The 15,024-nt window shown below is 38.3% G+C and overlaps 1 protein-coding gene across 2 annotated transcripts in view; it reads right to left on the bottom strand.

Moving 5' to 3' along the window:
- Positions 1 to 15,024, bottom strand: part of LOC124755725 (trafficking protein particle complex subunit 11) — a 121,985-nt gene that overhangs the window by 12,682 nt on the left and 94,279 nt on the right. For both annotated transcript variants that reach the window (XM_047249047.1, XM_047249046.1), the window contains exon 18: positions 1,286 to 1,505. In XM_047249047.1, coding sequence (XP_047105003.1) covers positions 1,286 to 1,505 — 220 coding nt within the window. The remainder of the gene's footprint in view (positions 1 to 1,285; positions 1,506 to 15,024) is intronic.

A 15,024-nucleotide genomic window follows, 5' to 3' on the forward strand; every position in this document is an offset into this window, starting at 1 on the left:
TGTTGTGCTCACAGACAAGAGAGGGAATAACACCAACCACCCAAAACCTCAGGCAGCATACAACTTGAGAGCAGACACAGTACAGAACTACAGATGGCAGCCACCGACACCAAAGGTTACTGTGGCATGCACAGACAGAATATGAAACTCCCACAGCAGCCTGATTTGATCAGTTGCCAACAGCATGATGAATGTCCGCAGCATGTTGATAGTGCTAGGAATGTCCTGGTGGGTGCGGACCTAGCACAGAAACCCTTGGCACAGACGTCAGCAGGCAAAACAGTGGAAACTGACACAGGTGGAAAATAAAATGCATAGAGACAAATAGCACTGCTAGAAACTGTTGCAGCAGGCAAGGATGGTGTAGGGAACACCAGGCATAAGTACGGGACATGATCAGCTTGTTCGCCAGTTGCAGGAAACGGCCGATGAAGATGCCAAGTTACAATGTCGAAATATCGTGTTGGGAAGATGCAGGGTACTGGTAGTACATCCGACTCCAAGAGGTCCCACTATATGGCTGTGGCAATCTAAGAAATTACAAAATGAATGAAACTTAAATTTTTTTTGCCCCTCCCCCCCAACCTCTTTCCTTAAAATTACGGTTTGCGGATTATTCGATGGTGTCAATTATTCGTATATATACTGTATGTAGATGGAAGTTACTCTTACCCTTTACCCTTTGACCCTGCAATTTTCCTGGTCTCAATTTCTGCTAGTCCCTGGTACCACCCACCACCACCACCTCCTGTTCCCCACCCTCCTCTCTCTTCCACCCCCACTCTCCTCCTTACTCCACATGTACCAATTCCCTCACTTTAAACTCACACTGGTGTGCAGAAACTGCATAAATTTATTGTAAACACGAATAAATATTAAATTGTAAGACCTAACAATAATATTTATTTAAGAACTGGTGGAGCAGTAACACCTAACGCAACCGTGCCCCAAAAATAAATTACAAAATACAATAGCATCAACAGCTTTTACACTTTTACAAATTCAGAAAGGAGGAAAATGATAAGAGAAAGGATTTTTTCTCCTTATTTAGCTGTATTTAACTCTTTTTTTTAAATTCTGTTATATATGCACCAGTTTTTCAAAATGAAAGGACTTCTAAAGTTCTATGATAAAAAAATCTACCATATTTTCTAGTTTTTACAACTGGTATTTAGACATTCTGTTTCTGTTTGAAAGTTATTAAAATTAATGTCCTTATTTTAAACACTTATTCATCTGTGTCTTTCTTTCTTCTCAAATATGACAGTTTGTGTTAATACTTTACCTGTTTATGTCCAGCAAACATAAATGCTTCACTGGCTTCCATGCTGAGATCCAGTTCTAGGAGCAGTTCAGTATGGTTGCGTATCAGGTATGACACAGCCATGGGAGTGCGTACCCAACCATGAGCAGGTAAACGCATTTCAACTGCAAGTGGTGATGCCTCAACCCGGATTGTAGGCATCATAATGCTACTGCTTGTAACCTGGCTGTTGCTGCCTTTCCTGTGGAATGTTTTACACATATGAGAAATAATTAAAAATTAAAACTGTAGTAAGAGCTCATGTTTTGATAGCATTGCAATGTGTAACATTCTTGCAGGTATGGTGTGAAGTTGTTGTGTCTTATTGGCACAATATTTCAACATCATGTGGTCCTTGACTACTAAAGTATCAGGAACTCTTCTATTACTTATATATACAAAGGTCATCCACAAAGTACATTACGTTTTGGAATTAAAAATAAATAAAGTACTGGAAATATTTTTTATTATATACAGATGAAAGCCACACTTAAATACTACTTCTCTACATAGTTGCCATTTAAATTAAGGCACTTATCATAGCGATGGATGAGCTTGGAAATACCTTCGTCATAAAATTCGGCCGCCTGCGCCTTCAACCACGTGGTTACCTCTTCTTGAAACCACGTGGTTACCTCTTCTTGAAGCTGTGCGTCGTCATCAAAACGCTGCATAGCCAACCACTTCTTCATTGCTGGGAATAAGTGGAAGTCGTTCAGTGCCAGGTCGGGACTGTACGGCGGATGAGGAAACAACTCCCACTTAAAAGATTCGAGAACTTCACGAGTGGCATTTGCCATGTGGGCCCGGGCTTTATCGTGAATCAGCAAGATCTTTGAGCCCAACTTTCCCCTGCGCTTGCTTTGTGTTGCTCTTCTGAGGTTGTGCAGAGTTTGGCAATACCTTCGAGAGTTTATTGTAGTGCCTCTTTCCAGGAAATCCACAAAAATCACACCTTTTCTGTCCCAAAAGACAGTCACCATCACCTTCCTAGCCGACATTGTCTTCATGCATTTCTTGGGTTTTTGGGGGGAATTTGTGTGCCCCCGATGTATTGACTGCAATTTTGTCTCGCAGTTCACATGCTTAACCCATGTTTAGTCACCAGTAACGATGCGATCGAGTAATGAGTCGCCATCTTTCTCGTAAGCGTTCAAAAACGTTAACGCTGCAGCCATTTGCTGGTTTTTGTGAATCTCTGTCAAGATTTTTGGTATCCATCTTGCACAAAACTTGTGGTAACCAAGCTTTTCGGTAACGTTTTCGTGCAACAAACTGTGGAAAACTCATAGAGTGTTCCATTATTGTGAAATTACAGTTTTCACGGACCGCGGCAACGACTTTTTTGACAAGTTCGGCAGTCACTATGCTGGGTCTTCCACTTCACTCTTCGTCGTGAACATTAGTTCGGCCATTTTTAAATTTTATGACCCATTGACGCACTCCACCTTCAGTGATTATGTTGTCCCCATACACTTCACAAAGCTGCCGATAGATTTCTATCGGTGTACAGTTTTTGCAGTCAGAAACCTTATTACAGTACGCACTTCACACTTCGCGGCATTTTCAATTAATGCTGACATTTCAAACTGTCTCAGTAACTCAACGGAGTACAGCATGAACCTCTCACTAGCACGGCAGGATGCCGACTGAGCGGCGGAATGCCATGACACCAAGATGGCCGTGCTAGCCCCACCCTTAATGGACACAAACGAAAACGTAATGTACTTTGTGGATAGCCCTATATAAACACACACACACACACACACACACACACACACACACACACACACCAATTACCCCTCACTTTGCCTTACCGTAGTCCTGGCTCTGGTATTTGGGATGCTGTCTGCTTCCAAGCACACCCTGCCCATCTGAGGCATCCCGTACATGTTCCACTTCCACTGGTGGTGAATGGTGTCCAGGTGGCATGTCAGTGGCCAGTTACCCTGGGGATGAGATTCCCCCTTAAAATCAATAAAAGAGTGCCAGGAAGCTCAGTTCAAGCCACAAATAAGGAAATCAGGCACTGACACAGTAGCTGGATGTCATTCACGGCCAGTGGAAACAGACCAGATAAAGATCACCACGGATGGCCGAAGAGCACTTGGATGCAGATAGTGTGCAGCATTCCAAAGTCAGGGCTGCAGAAAGGTGAAAGGAGGGGAGTAAGTAGCACACACAAAAAGAAGAACAGCCCCTTGATGCTTGAGTATGTCAGAGAGCAACTGGTGATGACAACAAGGAATGTTGTCGAAATAATGTGCCAAAAAGACATAATAATCTGGCAGATTACCTGCAATAACATTATACACTAAATGTGATGGTTATTCTCAATTCCCAAAACATAAATTTCAAGAGACAAAGTCTGCCAATATCTGAAAAGGCTGTAAGTCCATCAAAATGGAAAAGGGTCCATATTATGTTTTGTAGGACAGGTGACCACTTATAAGGGGAAAAGGTAGGATGAATATTGCAGACAGCATGCCACATAATGGCAGGACAGAACCTATGAATAAAGGGAAGTTCCTTAGGAACATAAGAGAGACGCATAGAAATCTGAGTGAGTGAAAACTTTTAACTGATTAAATTTGGCAAAAATTTGCAATGCCAAGGAGAACACATAACTGCAATGAACTTTACAGCACAGATTAAGTACACGACGGGACCCAATGAACTGTAATCAGAACCTCTCAATGCCACGACATGGAATGAAAGAGGCTATCTATACGTTCCTGGGAAATTTCTATCCACTAGTCATCAGCCACAAAGCATCAATAATCACTTCTAGAAGTCCATGACAAACAAGTTTATGGAAATTTGTGGTAAGGGCTATGGGACCAAACTGCTGAGGTCATCAGTCCCTAGGCTTATGCACTACTTAATCTAACTTAAACTAACTTACACTAAGGACAACACATACACCCACACCTGAGGGAGGACTCGAACCTCCGACAGGGAGGAGCCGCGCAAACGTGACAAGACACCTCAGACCGCACAGCTACCCCGCGCGGCCAAGTTTATGACCATCAACATTCCAGACATGTTCAATGTGTGACATGTTAAGCAAATGTACTGGTTATGGAAGCTGACATATAAATGATCCTTGAATGAAGACTAACCTCCTCCATCTCATGTGAATGTCGTATTTCTGGCTCTGAAAACTCCTGGTGTAGCAGTTGCTTTTCATAGTCTCCCAACATGCATGAGTCAACACAAAACTTTTTTACACAACTGTGTCAAAAAACATCTCACTTTGTGTTTGCTTACAATGCAATCTGCCACAGGATAGACACTAATGTACCATTTAACAAAAAATTGGCCATCACTACTGAACAAATTGAAGTAGTATGCAATTAAAACAATAATTTGCTAGTCAACACATCATTTATGGTTTTTAAATAGCCATTTTAGTGTGAGGAATTTGACTTCTGAACAGTGTGTTTCTCGCTTATGGGTATAACGGATCAAATTACTAGGTGATTAGGCCCTCTATTAAACAAATATTAAATAAAGAAAATTCTTTTACAATGAAGGAGATGGGTAGCCAAATCAAACAGGGTCTCCCAACCAATAATGCCATATGATCATTTCATTAGAAAAACTACAAGAATTAACAATAATTAAGAAAAGTCAAAGGGAAAAAGTATTCGTGCTGATCTTTTCTAATCAAATCCACATTCAAATGGTGATCTTTTTTCTCAATCATTAATTTCTTTAACATCAGGTAAGATTACACAAGCTGCACAGTTGAATAAAACATAAAACTAGTTTCACTGTTTGGATATCACTGGCTAAAATTCCAAGTGATGTGTTGGCTGTCTCAATGCTCACCTTACTGTGATGAAAGTGGTGGCACTATTACAATGGGCACCTATGATAAAGGGGTACCAAAACTGCAGTAAACTGGAATGATTTGCTGAAGAATGTATTTATGGGTAACTCTAGTGTGGCCAATTCAGAGTCAGCAAAGAATTTAGATGCATGCATGCAGTTGCAGAATTTTTTTTTCAGTATGTTGTGGATCCTTGTTGGCAGCTTCAGCACACCACTCTCTGCTCCATGACACTAAGAGTTTTTTGGGTAGGGTTGTTTACAAGTCATGACTCAGTATCTTAAGTTCCAAGGCATCTTTTTTGGTTGCCACCTAGGCCACGTCATCTGCAAGTTCATCTGCTGAGAGTGCAACACAGCTGGGTGTCAACAGAAATATAACTGACCTTTCCAAGTTTTGGAACTTCAAAAGAAAGTCTTGAGTGTGAGTAGGTGTGGATGTATTGTGAAGCTTGCATAATGGCTACTAGTTATGCTATGAAGACAAAACATTCCTGTGACAGGGAGTATTATTCATTGCTAGCTGAGGAAGTGGAGGTATTTCCCATTTGGCCATCAATACATGATCCATCACTGCACTCCATTAAGTAACTCATTATGTTACTAAAGTTACAGATGTGTTGAACTATTCGGCTATGGCAGAAGCACATTATGCATGTTTTGTAAGTAATGAATTGAAATACTTGGGTGAGGCCCAAGAATGTGTTCTTATGGAGTACTGCAGCTGACATTTTGCAACACTCAAGCTTGAAGACCTGTAAAAAGTGCTAGGTCGTTAACATAATGGAAATTAAGACTGTACACTCCAAGGCCTCTAAAAGTCTGTTAAATGCAATTAAGAAAAGTGTTATACTCAGAACAACAACTGGAGGGACCATTCTTCTGTGTGTGGTGAAGACCATGAGAAGTGTATACTAGCACACTGAAGGACCAATGACATTAACAATTACAGATAGAAATCAATGTAGAGTAGTATTACTACAATGCCACCACATGGCGTCATAAACTTTTCACAGATAGAAAAAGACTGCAATGAAAGGCTGACAGTCGGGGAAGACTGTTCTGATGATACCATATTCTAAGCAAATTACTGAGCTACATGAGTAAGACTCATGAATTGACCTCACAGCTTTACTTCTGCCAGCACCTCATCACTTACCTTCCAAACTTCACAGAACTTCTCCAGCAAAACTGGCTCAGTTGGTACAGCACTTGCCCATGAAAGGCAAACGTTCCAGGTTTGAGTCCTGGTCTGGCACACTGTTTTAATCTGCCAGGAAGTTTCATACAAGTGCACACTAATCCAGAGTGAAAAGTCATTCTGTAAACAATCCCCCAGGCTGTGGCTAAGCCATGTCTCCACAACATCCTTTCTTCCAGGAGTGGCTAGTCCCACTAGTTTCACAGGAGAACTTCTGTAAAGTTTGGAAGGTAGGAGATGAGGTACATGTGAAAGTAAGGCTGTGAGGACGGTTAGAAGTTGTGCTCAGGTAGATCAAATGGTAGAGCACTTGCCCATGAAAGGCAAAGGTCCCGGGTTCGAGACCCAGTTCAGCAGTGTTTTAACCTAAGAACATGATGTCTGTATTACAAGGGCAATGATTTGGTGGCTGGCTATGTACACAATCACAATCTGGTGTCATGGCACAGCACTACACTAAGGCACTCCTACTCAATGAATTCATCACTGTATGCTTCAGTGTGTAGAGAACTGATTGGCGTATCTACTCCTCCTCTATTATGCTGTCCCAGAACTTAGCATTTGCGTCACAATACTCATCTCATCAAGTTTCATTCCATGTTTATATTCAGGGGAGTGCTTGGTGACAGCTGATTTGCTTGGTCATTTTAATCAGGTATGTCACCAATGTTCTTTGCATCTCTCCTCAACTATTATGACAGTCTACCTCACATAAGGTATGCCACATACACGTGGAATGCAATACACATACAGCTTTTGGAGCCCTAGATCATCTTTAACATTACAAAGAATGTTTTATCTTAGTCGAAGGGAGTCAAAACACACTGGATGCCATGTTTCCATAGGCATCCATCGATCTTTCCGGATACTGGGCCAACATGTGGCAGAAAAGCTACTGTGTGGGTCTCAGTTTCAGTTGCAATTTCAGGCTCTTTCTCAGACATTCTCAATTTTGAGTGAATCATCCATTCAATCTTATGATCTCAGTACCCATTCCTTTTCCTCGATGTGTTGGTTAAGAGAAAACGGACAGATCCCTGGGTCATAGCGCATATCCGAAACCTATGCACAATAACTTTATCTCCTTGCCTCAAGCCTTCACCATACATCACAAAAAAATTTGGTGCTAAAGACCCTGGCCCATAGAGCTTAAACACTTTAGACAAAGAGATCCTTATTGAAGACGAGGTAGACCTTCACATGGAGTGTTCTTATGTAGTTAGTTAGTTACGTGTTCCATTGATCAATAGCAAGGAAAAACCGTTAGGATGTGGAATGTGTCAAATGCACAAGAAATGCGCATAGGAAACATTTTTTTTTTACATTAATGTGTTATACCTAAATATTTCTATTATCTATCCCATTCCCTTAAATGGCACAAAATGCATATAATATATCTCCAGATTTATTTACTCATATTCAAGAATTCATCTGTGGTATAGAAGGAGTTGTGAAGGAGGTATGATTTCAATTTGTTTTTGAAATTATTACTGCTGTCTATCAGACGTTTTATTTCATCTGGTAATTTAGCAAAAAGTTTTATAGCAGCATATTTTACCCCTTTCTGTGCCAAAGATAGGTTAAGTAAAGGATAGTGTAGGTCTTTCTTTTTTCTGGTACTGTAATCATGAATGTTGCTGTTGATTTTAAACTGGTCGATGTTGTTGAGAAAAAATTTCATTATTGAGTAAATGTACTGTGAGGTGGCTACTGACTTCTTTTGATGTGTTATGTTTATTGAAGGAATTATGCTTTTTGCAGCAGAAACTTGGATGTACTGTGTTTTTTCAAAGTTCAGAGCAGGCTCATTCGCAGAAAACCAATTAATAACTTTTCCAAAGACCTTATTTGTATCATTTTCTATCAGACTTTCTTTTACTGGATTAATAATTATGCTTGTATCATCAGCAAACAGTGTCAGTTCAGCATCTTGTTTCACATAAGAAGGGAGGTCATTCACATATATCAAGAACAGGAGGGGACCCATGATGATCGAACCTTGTGGAACACCTAATGTAATTTCACCCCAGTTAGATGAAGTGGCAAACTCCTTTGAATCACTTGAAGCATATAAAGAGACTTTTTGCTTCCTGTTCTGTAGATACGACTTAAACCACTCATATGCTGTTCCATTTATACCATAGAATTGTAATTTCTCTAACATAATGTCATGGTTCACACAATCAAATGCTTTGGATAAGTCACAGAATATTCCTACTGGTGACATTTTACTATTTAAAGACTATTATGTGGACAGTGAAATTGTATATTGCTGTCTCAGTGGAACAGCATTTCTGAAATCCAAATTATGATTTACTAACTGTGATTTACTACCGTTGAGATGGCTAACCACTCTTGAGTACATTACTTTCTCAAAGATTTTTGAAAATGCTGTTTGCAAGGATACTGTCCGGTAATTCTTGACACCTGTGGTTTCCCCCTTTTTGTAGAGAGGCCTGACAATGGCATATTATAACCTGTCTGGAAAAATGCCCTGAGTCAGTGATGCATTACATATGTGACTCAAAAACATTAGCTGTAATTCATCCACATTGTTTTAATAACTTGTTAGAGATGTCATCTGCTCCAACAGAACATTTATTTTTCATATATTTAATAATTTTCCTTATTTCACAAGAGGTTGTTAAATGAAACTTAATCTGGCTAAAATTTTTCAAAACTGACTCTTCCGTGTACTGCCTGGCTTTCTTTTGAACTATTCTCACCAATTTTGTCTCCTACACTTAAGAAATGATTGTTAAATACATTGACTACCTGTGTACTGTTGGTTAAGATGGTCTCATTCTCTTTAACAGTAATACTACCTACCCCAGTGGTTACTTTTCCTGTCTCCCTTCTAACAACATTCCATACTGATTTGATTTTATTGCTGGAGTTGTTAATTTCTTCTCTAACATAATTACTTCCTGATTTCCTTACAACTTTTCTCAGTACGTTACAGTAATTTTTATAGTGTAAAACTACTTCTGGATCTTTACTAGTTCTTGCTGTCTCATACAGTATTATTTTTCTTTCTGAAAACACTTTAATACCTGTAGTAATCCAAGGTTTCTTTGAAAAGTTTGTGGTGTTACATTTCGTAATTTTCTTTGGAAAACAATGTTCAAAAAGGCATATAAATTTATCAAGAAATATGCTGCATTTATCATTAGCATTTGGCTCATTATATACATCTTCTCAGTTTACATATCCTAAACTTTCTCTGAAGTGATCTATAGATACCGGGTTGAGCATCCTCACAATTCTAAATGTGCAGTGCCTCAAGAACAAATATTGTGAACTTGAAATAGCAGTAAGTAACACCCAACCTGATGTCTTGTGTATTACAGAACACTGGTGTAAGGACCAAGAAATTAGTAGTATTCATATTAATCCATTTAAACTGGCAAATAATTATAGTAGGAAAATTGCAAAAGGTGGTGGAGTCGGTATTTACCTTAGACAAGAGTTAGAATTTAAAAAGAGATGTGAAGCAGAGAACTTAAGTATTGAAAAGTTTTTTGAAGCAGGTGCTGTCCAGCTATATGGCCTGATGAAAAAAGTCATAGTCATAACAGTGTATAGGTCACCATGTGGAAACATAGAAGTCTTTTTTGATAAATTAGAATTGTTGCTAAATACTATTTACAAGAAAGAAACTGTGATTATTCTTTGTGGTGATTTCAATATTAATCTTCTAGTTGAAAGTCAACAAAAAAGGCAATTTTTGGACATATTAAAGAGATTCAACATGTCACCACACATAAACAATTCAACTAGAATAACAAACACCTCCAATAGCCTCATAGATAACATTTTCTCAAATATGTCAGAAACTGACATAGAGGTAACAAACATAGATTTAGGATTGTCTGACCACAATGCTCTCACCATTGAAATCCCTTTGAGGTCAAAGGAAGATAAAGGTGTAAATAATATTTACAAAAGAAACTTCTCTGTGGACAGCTGTCATCAGTTCATAAGTATCTTAGAAAACGAAAATTGGTTAGATGTTTTGAAACAGTCAAGTACAGATGAGGCATATAGTGTATTTGCATCGATTTATATGATGAACTTTGAGATGTGTTTTCCAAAGAAACTGACCAGAGTCAAGTCCACTGGATACATAAAGTCAAGTTCTTGGATGACTCTTGGAATTAAGAAATCATGTGAAAACATGAAAAAACTGAATTCAGAGTTGAGGGAGTGTACAAATATTGATTTTGTAGAATATGTAAAGAGGTATAGGAAAATATACCGTAGAGTAATTGCAAATGCAAAGTTATTAAGTAATAATATGGAAATAAAACAGTCCAGAAATAAAACTAAAATAGCATGGGAAATTGTGAGAAAAGAAACCGGGGTACCTACCAAAGACAAGGAAATTATTCTAAAAGATGAGGAGAATAAAATGGTAGATAAATATGCCATGCCTAATTTTATAAATCATTACTTTTTAAATGTACCCCAGACATTAAGCAGGAATCTTGGGGAGCAGATTAAGATGGAAGCACCCAAGGCAGCCAGCAGTATGATGGCAGTTCCAACAAACGAAAAAGAAGTTTTAAAAGTGATTAAAAGTCTGAAGTCCAAGATGTCAGCTGGAGTAGATGAGGTGCCAATAATATTAGTAAAGAAAACAGCTAATTAGATAGCGAAACCATTGACGCACATAGCAAACTTGTCAATGGCTGAGGGTGTGTTTCCACAAAAACTGAAAATTTCTAAAGTCATTCCCCTGTTGAAAAAGGGTGATAAACTTAAAATAGAAAACTACAGACCTGTCTCACTCCTCCCAACTTTCTCTAAAGTTTTAGAGATACTAATGAAATATAGAGTCACACATTATCTTAATATGCACAATCTGATAAACAGTAATCAGCATGGATTTCAAGCTGGGAGAAGTACCGAAACAGCTGTACTAGAATACACAAAAGAAATAATCACTAAATTGGAAGAGGGAAATAGTGTAGTTGGGATAAATCTAGATTTGTCAAAAGCCTTTGACACTGTTGACCACAGCATACTTTTGAAAAAGCTTGAAGCTATAGGTATCAGAGGACCGGTAAAAAAGTGGTTTGAGTCTTATCTGGAAAAGAGGATGCAGGTGGTTGAAATTACAGCACCAAATATTAATCAAAAAATTAAACTAAGATCAGATCCAAGGGAGGTCACAGTAGGAGTACCTCAAGGAAGTGTATTAGGCCCCTTGCTGTTCCTCATTTACATTAATGATATTCAGGTGTCAGAGAGAAAAGCTAGAATCATGTTATTTGCTGATGATACTAGTTTAATAGTTAGTGATATGAAGCAGTCATTGCACAGTACTGTGGACCATGTCCTACAAGATATACAAAAATGGTTTAGTGCTAACAAGCTAACACTGAATGCAAAAAAAACTAATTATGTGCAATATGGAAAAATAAGTGAACAGGACGACCTAAATCCCACCATGGAGGGCAAACAACTTGAAAGAGTACAGTGTGCAAAATTCCTGGGTATGCACATTGATGAGAAGATTAATTGGAAAGACCATGTGGTGAACGTAGCACTAAAACTAAATTCAGCATGTTTTGTGCTTAGAATAATTTCAAGAGTTTGTAGTAATGACTGTACCAGATTAGTATATTTTGGCTATTTTCAGTCCATTGCATCCTATGGGATAGTATTATGGGGAAAAACAAATTGTCGTCTAAATGAGATTTTCAAATTGCAAAACATGCTATTCGGATAATGACCCACAGCCCACCTCAAACACATTGTAGGCCCCTTTTTAAAGCATTGAAAATTTTAACAATTCCATCATTATACATTCTGAAATGTCTGTTGGTGATCAAAAGAAATCAGGACAAAATGAAAACCAATACAGACTTCCATAATTACGATACACGGCAATGTAAAGATCTCCACATACAAGCTGTAACAAGGACCTGAAGCCAGAAACATGTATGTAATCAAGGCATCAAACTTTTTAATGCACTACCAAAACATATCAAAGAGCTGGAAAATGAGGATAAATTTAAAACTGTTCTAAAGAACCACATGCTTGACAAATGCTATTACAACATAAGTGAAAATCTCTGCGCAACTGTATAAAATATATGTTTAAGTTAATGTGACAAATGAAATTACATCAGTGCATAATAAATTATGTTATAAAAACACTTATTAGTTGTATATTGTATTAAACATAAGATAGATTAGTATGAATTCAGCACAGATACAAATTTTGTAAAGATATTATATAGTTGTTAAAATGTACCCTGACAAATCCTATATCACAAATGTGATCATTGGGATGATAATAAATAAATAAATAAATAAATAAATAAACTTTTACTTAATGGTTTCTGAAGTCTACACCCTGCTAGGTTTGTAAGTTATTTAGTTGTGCATCATGGTCAGATAAACCATTTACCACAGGGATAGCATGTGTGTGTTCTACATCCTCTTGCTGTACAAATACATTATCTATTAGAGTACTACTGTCCTGAGCTATACGTGTACAGAAATTGATCACTGATTCTAAGTTACATGTTGTTAACAACACTTCTAGTTCACTTTTCCTATCAGAATTGCTTAGAAAGTTAACACTGAAATCACCACAGATTAATAACTTCTTCTTTTTGTCTGACGGTCAGCATAATAGGGAGTCAAACTTTTTTATGAGTAGCCCACAACTGCTACAGCTTGAGTTGTTAATACATTGTCATGACATGTGACCAAAGCAACTGCATTTGAAACCTCACACAGGAGGCAGTATAAAATAGTATGATGTTACCATAATAGACTAATTTTCATCTGTTCTGGGAATGAATCATCTCTGATGCCCAGAATGAATGCTCCAGTGTCTGTCCTGCTATCTCCAGGCCTTGTTGGATATGGCAAATGAAGTGAATTCCCTATATTTCTAAACTGGCCTGCAATTCTTTGTCTGCTTGCAATGTAGGGACACAATGTAAAAATTATTGTTTACATTATGTTGAGGCTCTTAGCAGACGTATCTGTGACTGGGATAACACCAAGTTTGTTACAAGGGATTGGGCTGCAAAAGAGTTTTGATTAATATACATCAGATTCTCATTTTACCTATTTGTTCTGAAAATCAGAATGATTTTGCATTCAGGAAGGATTTATCATCTGCTCTGGTACAGAACAAGTATTGTGGTGATCATGTCCCATACAGTAGCGAAGAAAGGAAATACCTTGGGACTGTATATCTCTGCAGCAATGCTATCTGCTCTGCCAGGTAAGATTTCTGAGACTGTTTGGTCATCATCTTAGGATAGTTTAGTTCTCTTATTGGGTGTTGTCCACATTGGTGTCACTCAATTGGAACAGGGGCTCTTTGCAAGGGCACTAAACAGGCACAGCACCTGCAACTGCTGCAGGGAGTCTCCAAGTCTCAGACTCCATGAACACAAAATCCATGGTGTTTACAGGATGTACACAGCTCGGGCACCAACAGTATGATTTCTGCTTGGTCAGGGGGCTAAAGTCATGCAGATACTTGAAGTCTCCCCACAATGGATTGGATAATGTGTTGGGTTATGGGCATTTGCATATACCGCACACAGTACATTAATTATGTGGCATTGCATATCTGGTGGAACATGTACCACATCGGACAACCTACTCAACAAAGAAAAGTATTTTGAAAAACGAAGGGTCAAATAGGGTAACGGGGACCATACGTGATTAGCAAGACATAATGGTATACGAGGGTTATCCAGAAAGTAAAAGACGTTTTGAAATTAAAAAATTAACAAAAAGAAATTATTGTATACATTTTAAAGGTACACCTTAAGCCGTTTACCTACCCAACTGGCATTCAAATTGAGGCACTTATTACATCATCACTCACATTATGCAATACCATCTCCGTAGAAATGTGCCACCAGCAATTGCAACAATTGGTTTATACTGGTGTGCCATTTGTCATCAGTGTCAAAGCATTGAGTAACAAGCCATGTGTCCATTGCTGGGAAGAGCAGTTGTTGCTCATCACCAAATCCTGGTGACTCTACAGAAGCGAGCCATGGATCACTTACAAACAAGAAGAAAGTCTGAGCCACAGAGGTGAAATGAGATTTCATAGGACTATGAAATGTTGTACAGAAGCAGAAATATTACGAAACAGCAATGTTAGCAAGTGACGAAACACATTTAATGTAAGAAGCAAAAATGAAGACACCAGAAGATAATGGATTGACCATCTCAACAGAATGAGCTATGACAAACTACCTTAAAAGTCAGAAATTATAATATAGTAGGCTGACGATGTCTGGGAAGGGAAAGGAAGAGATGGGCACCGTAACAGGCAAACGCTTAGTACTTGAAGTGCACAAGGGAAAAAAGAAAACTTGGCATTACACCGGCAATTTCTGTCATTTAGTAAGTTGAGTTTTTTTGCCTTCACATGCAATTAGTTTCATACTGAAAACCATTTCCTAGCACTTGGTTATCTTTCCTTAGTAACATCTCATCTGTCTCAATATTTATTTTTCACTGCAGTTTTTGAAGAAATGTAGTTGACTGCCATTAGAAGGTAGTTCAGGCATTAATAAAAATGTTTTGATGCAACACTTTCTTGAAAGTCACACTTTTCATAATAATTTTATAATACGAGACCCTTCCCCCCACCCCCCTGGCCTGTTACCTGGAACATTGAAGGTAGACTAGACTA

This window comes from Schistocerca piceifrons, chromosome 1, assembly GCF_021461385.2.
Source record: "Schistocerca piceifrons isolate TAMUIC-IGC-003096 chromosome 1, iqSchPice1.1, whole genome shotgun sequence".
NCBI lineage: Eukaryota > Metazoa > Arthropoda > Insecta > Orthoptera > Acrididae > Schistocerca > Schistocerca piceifrons.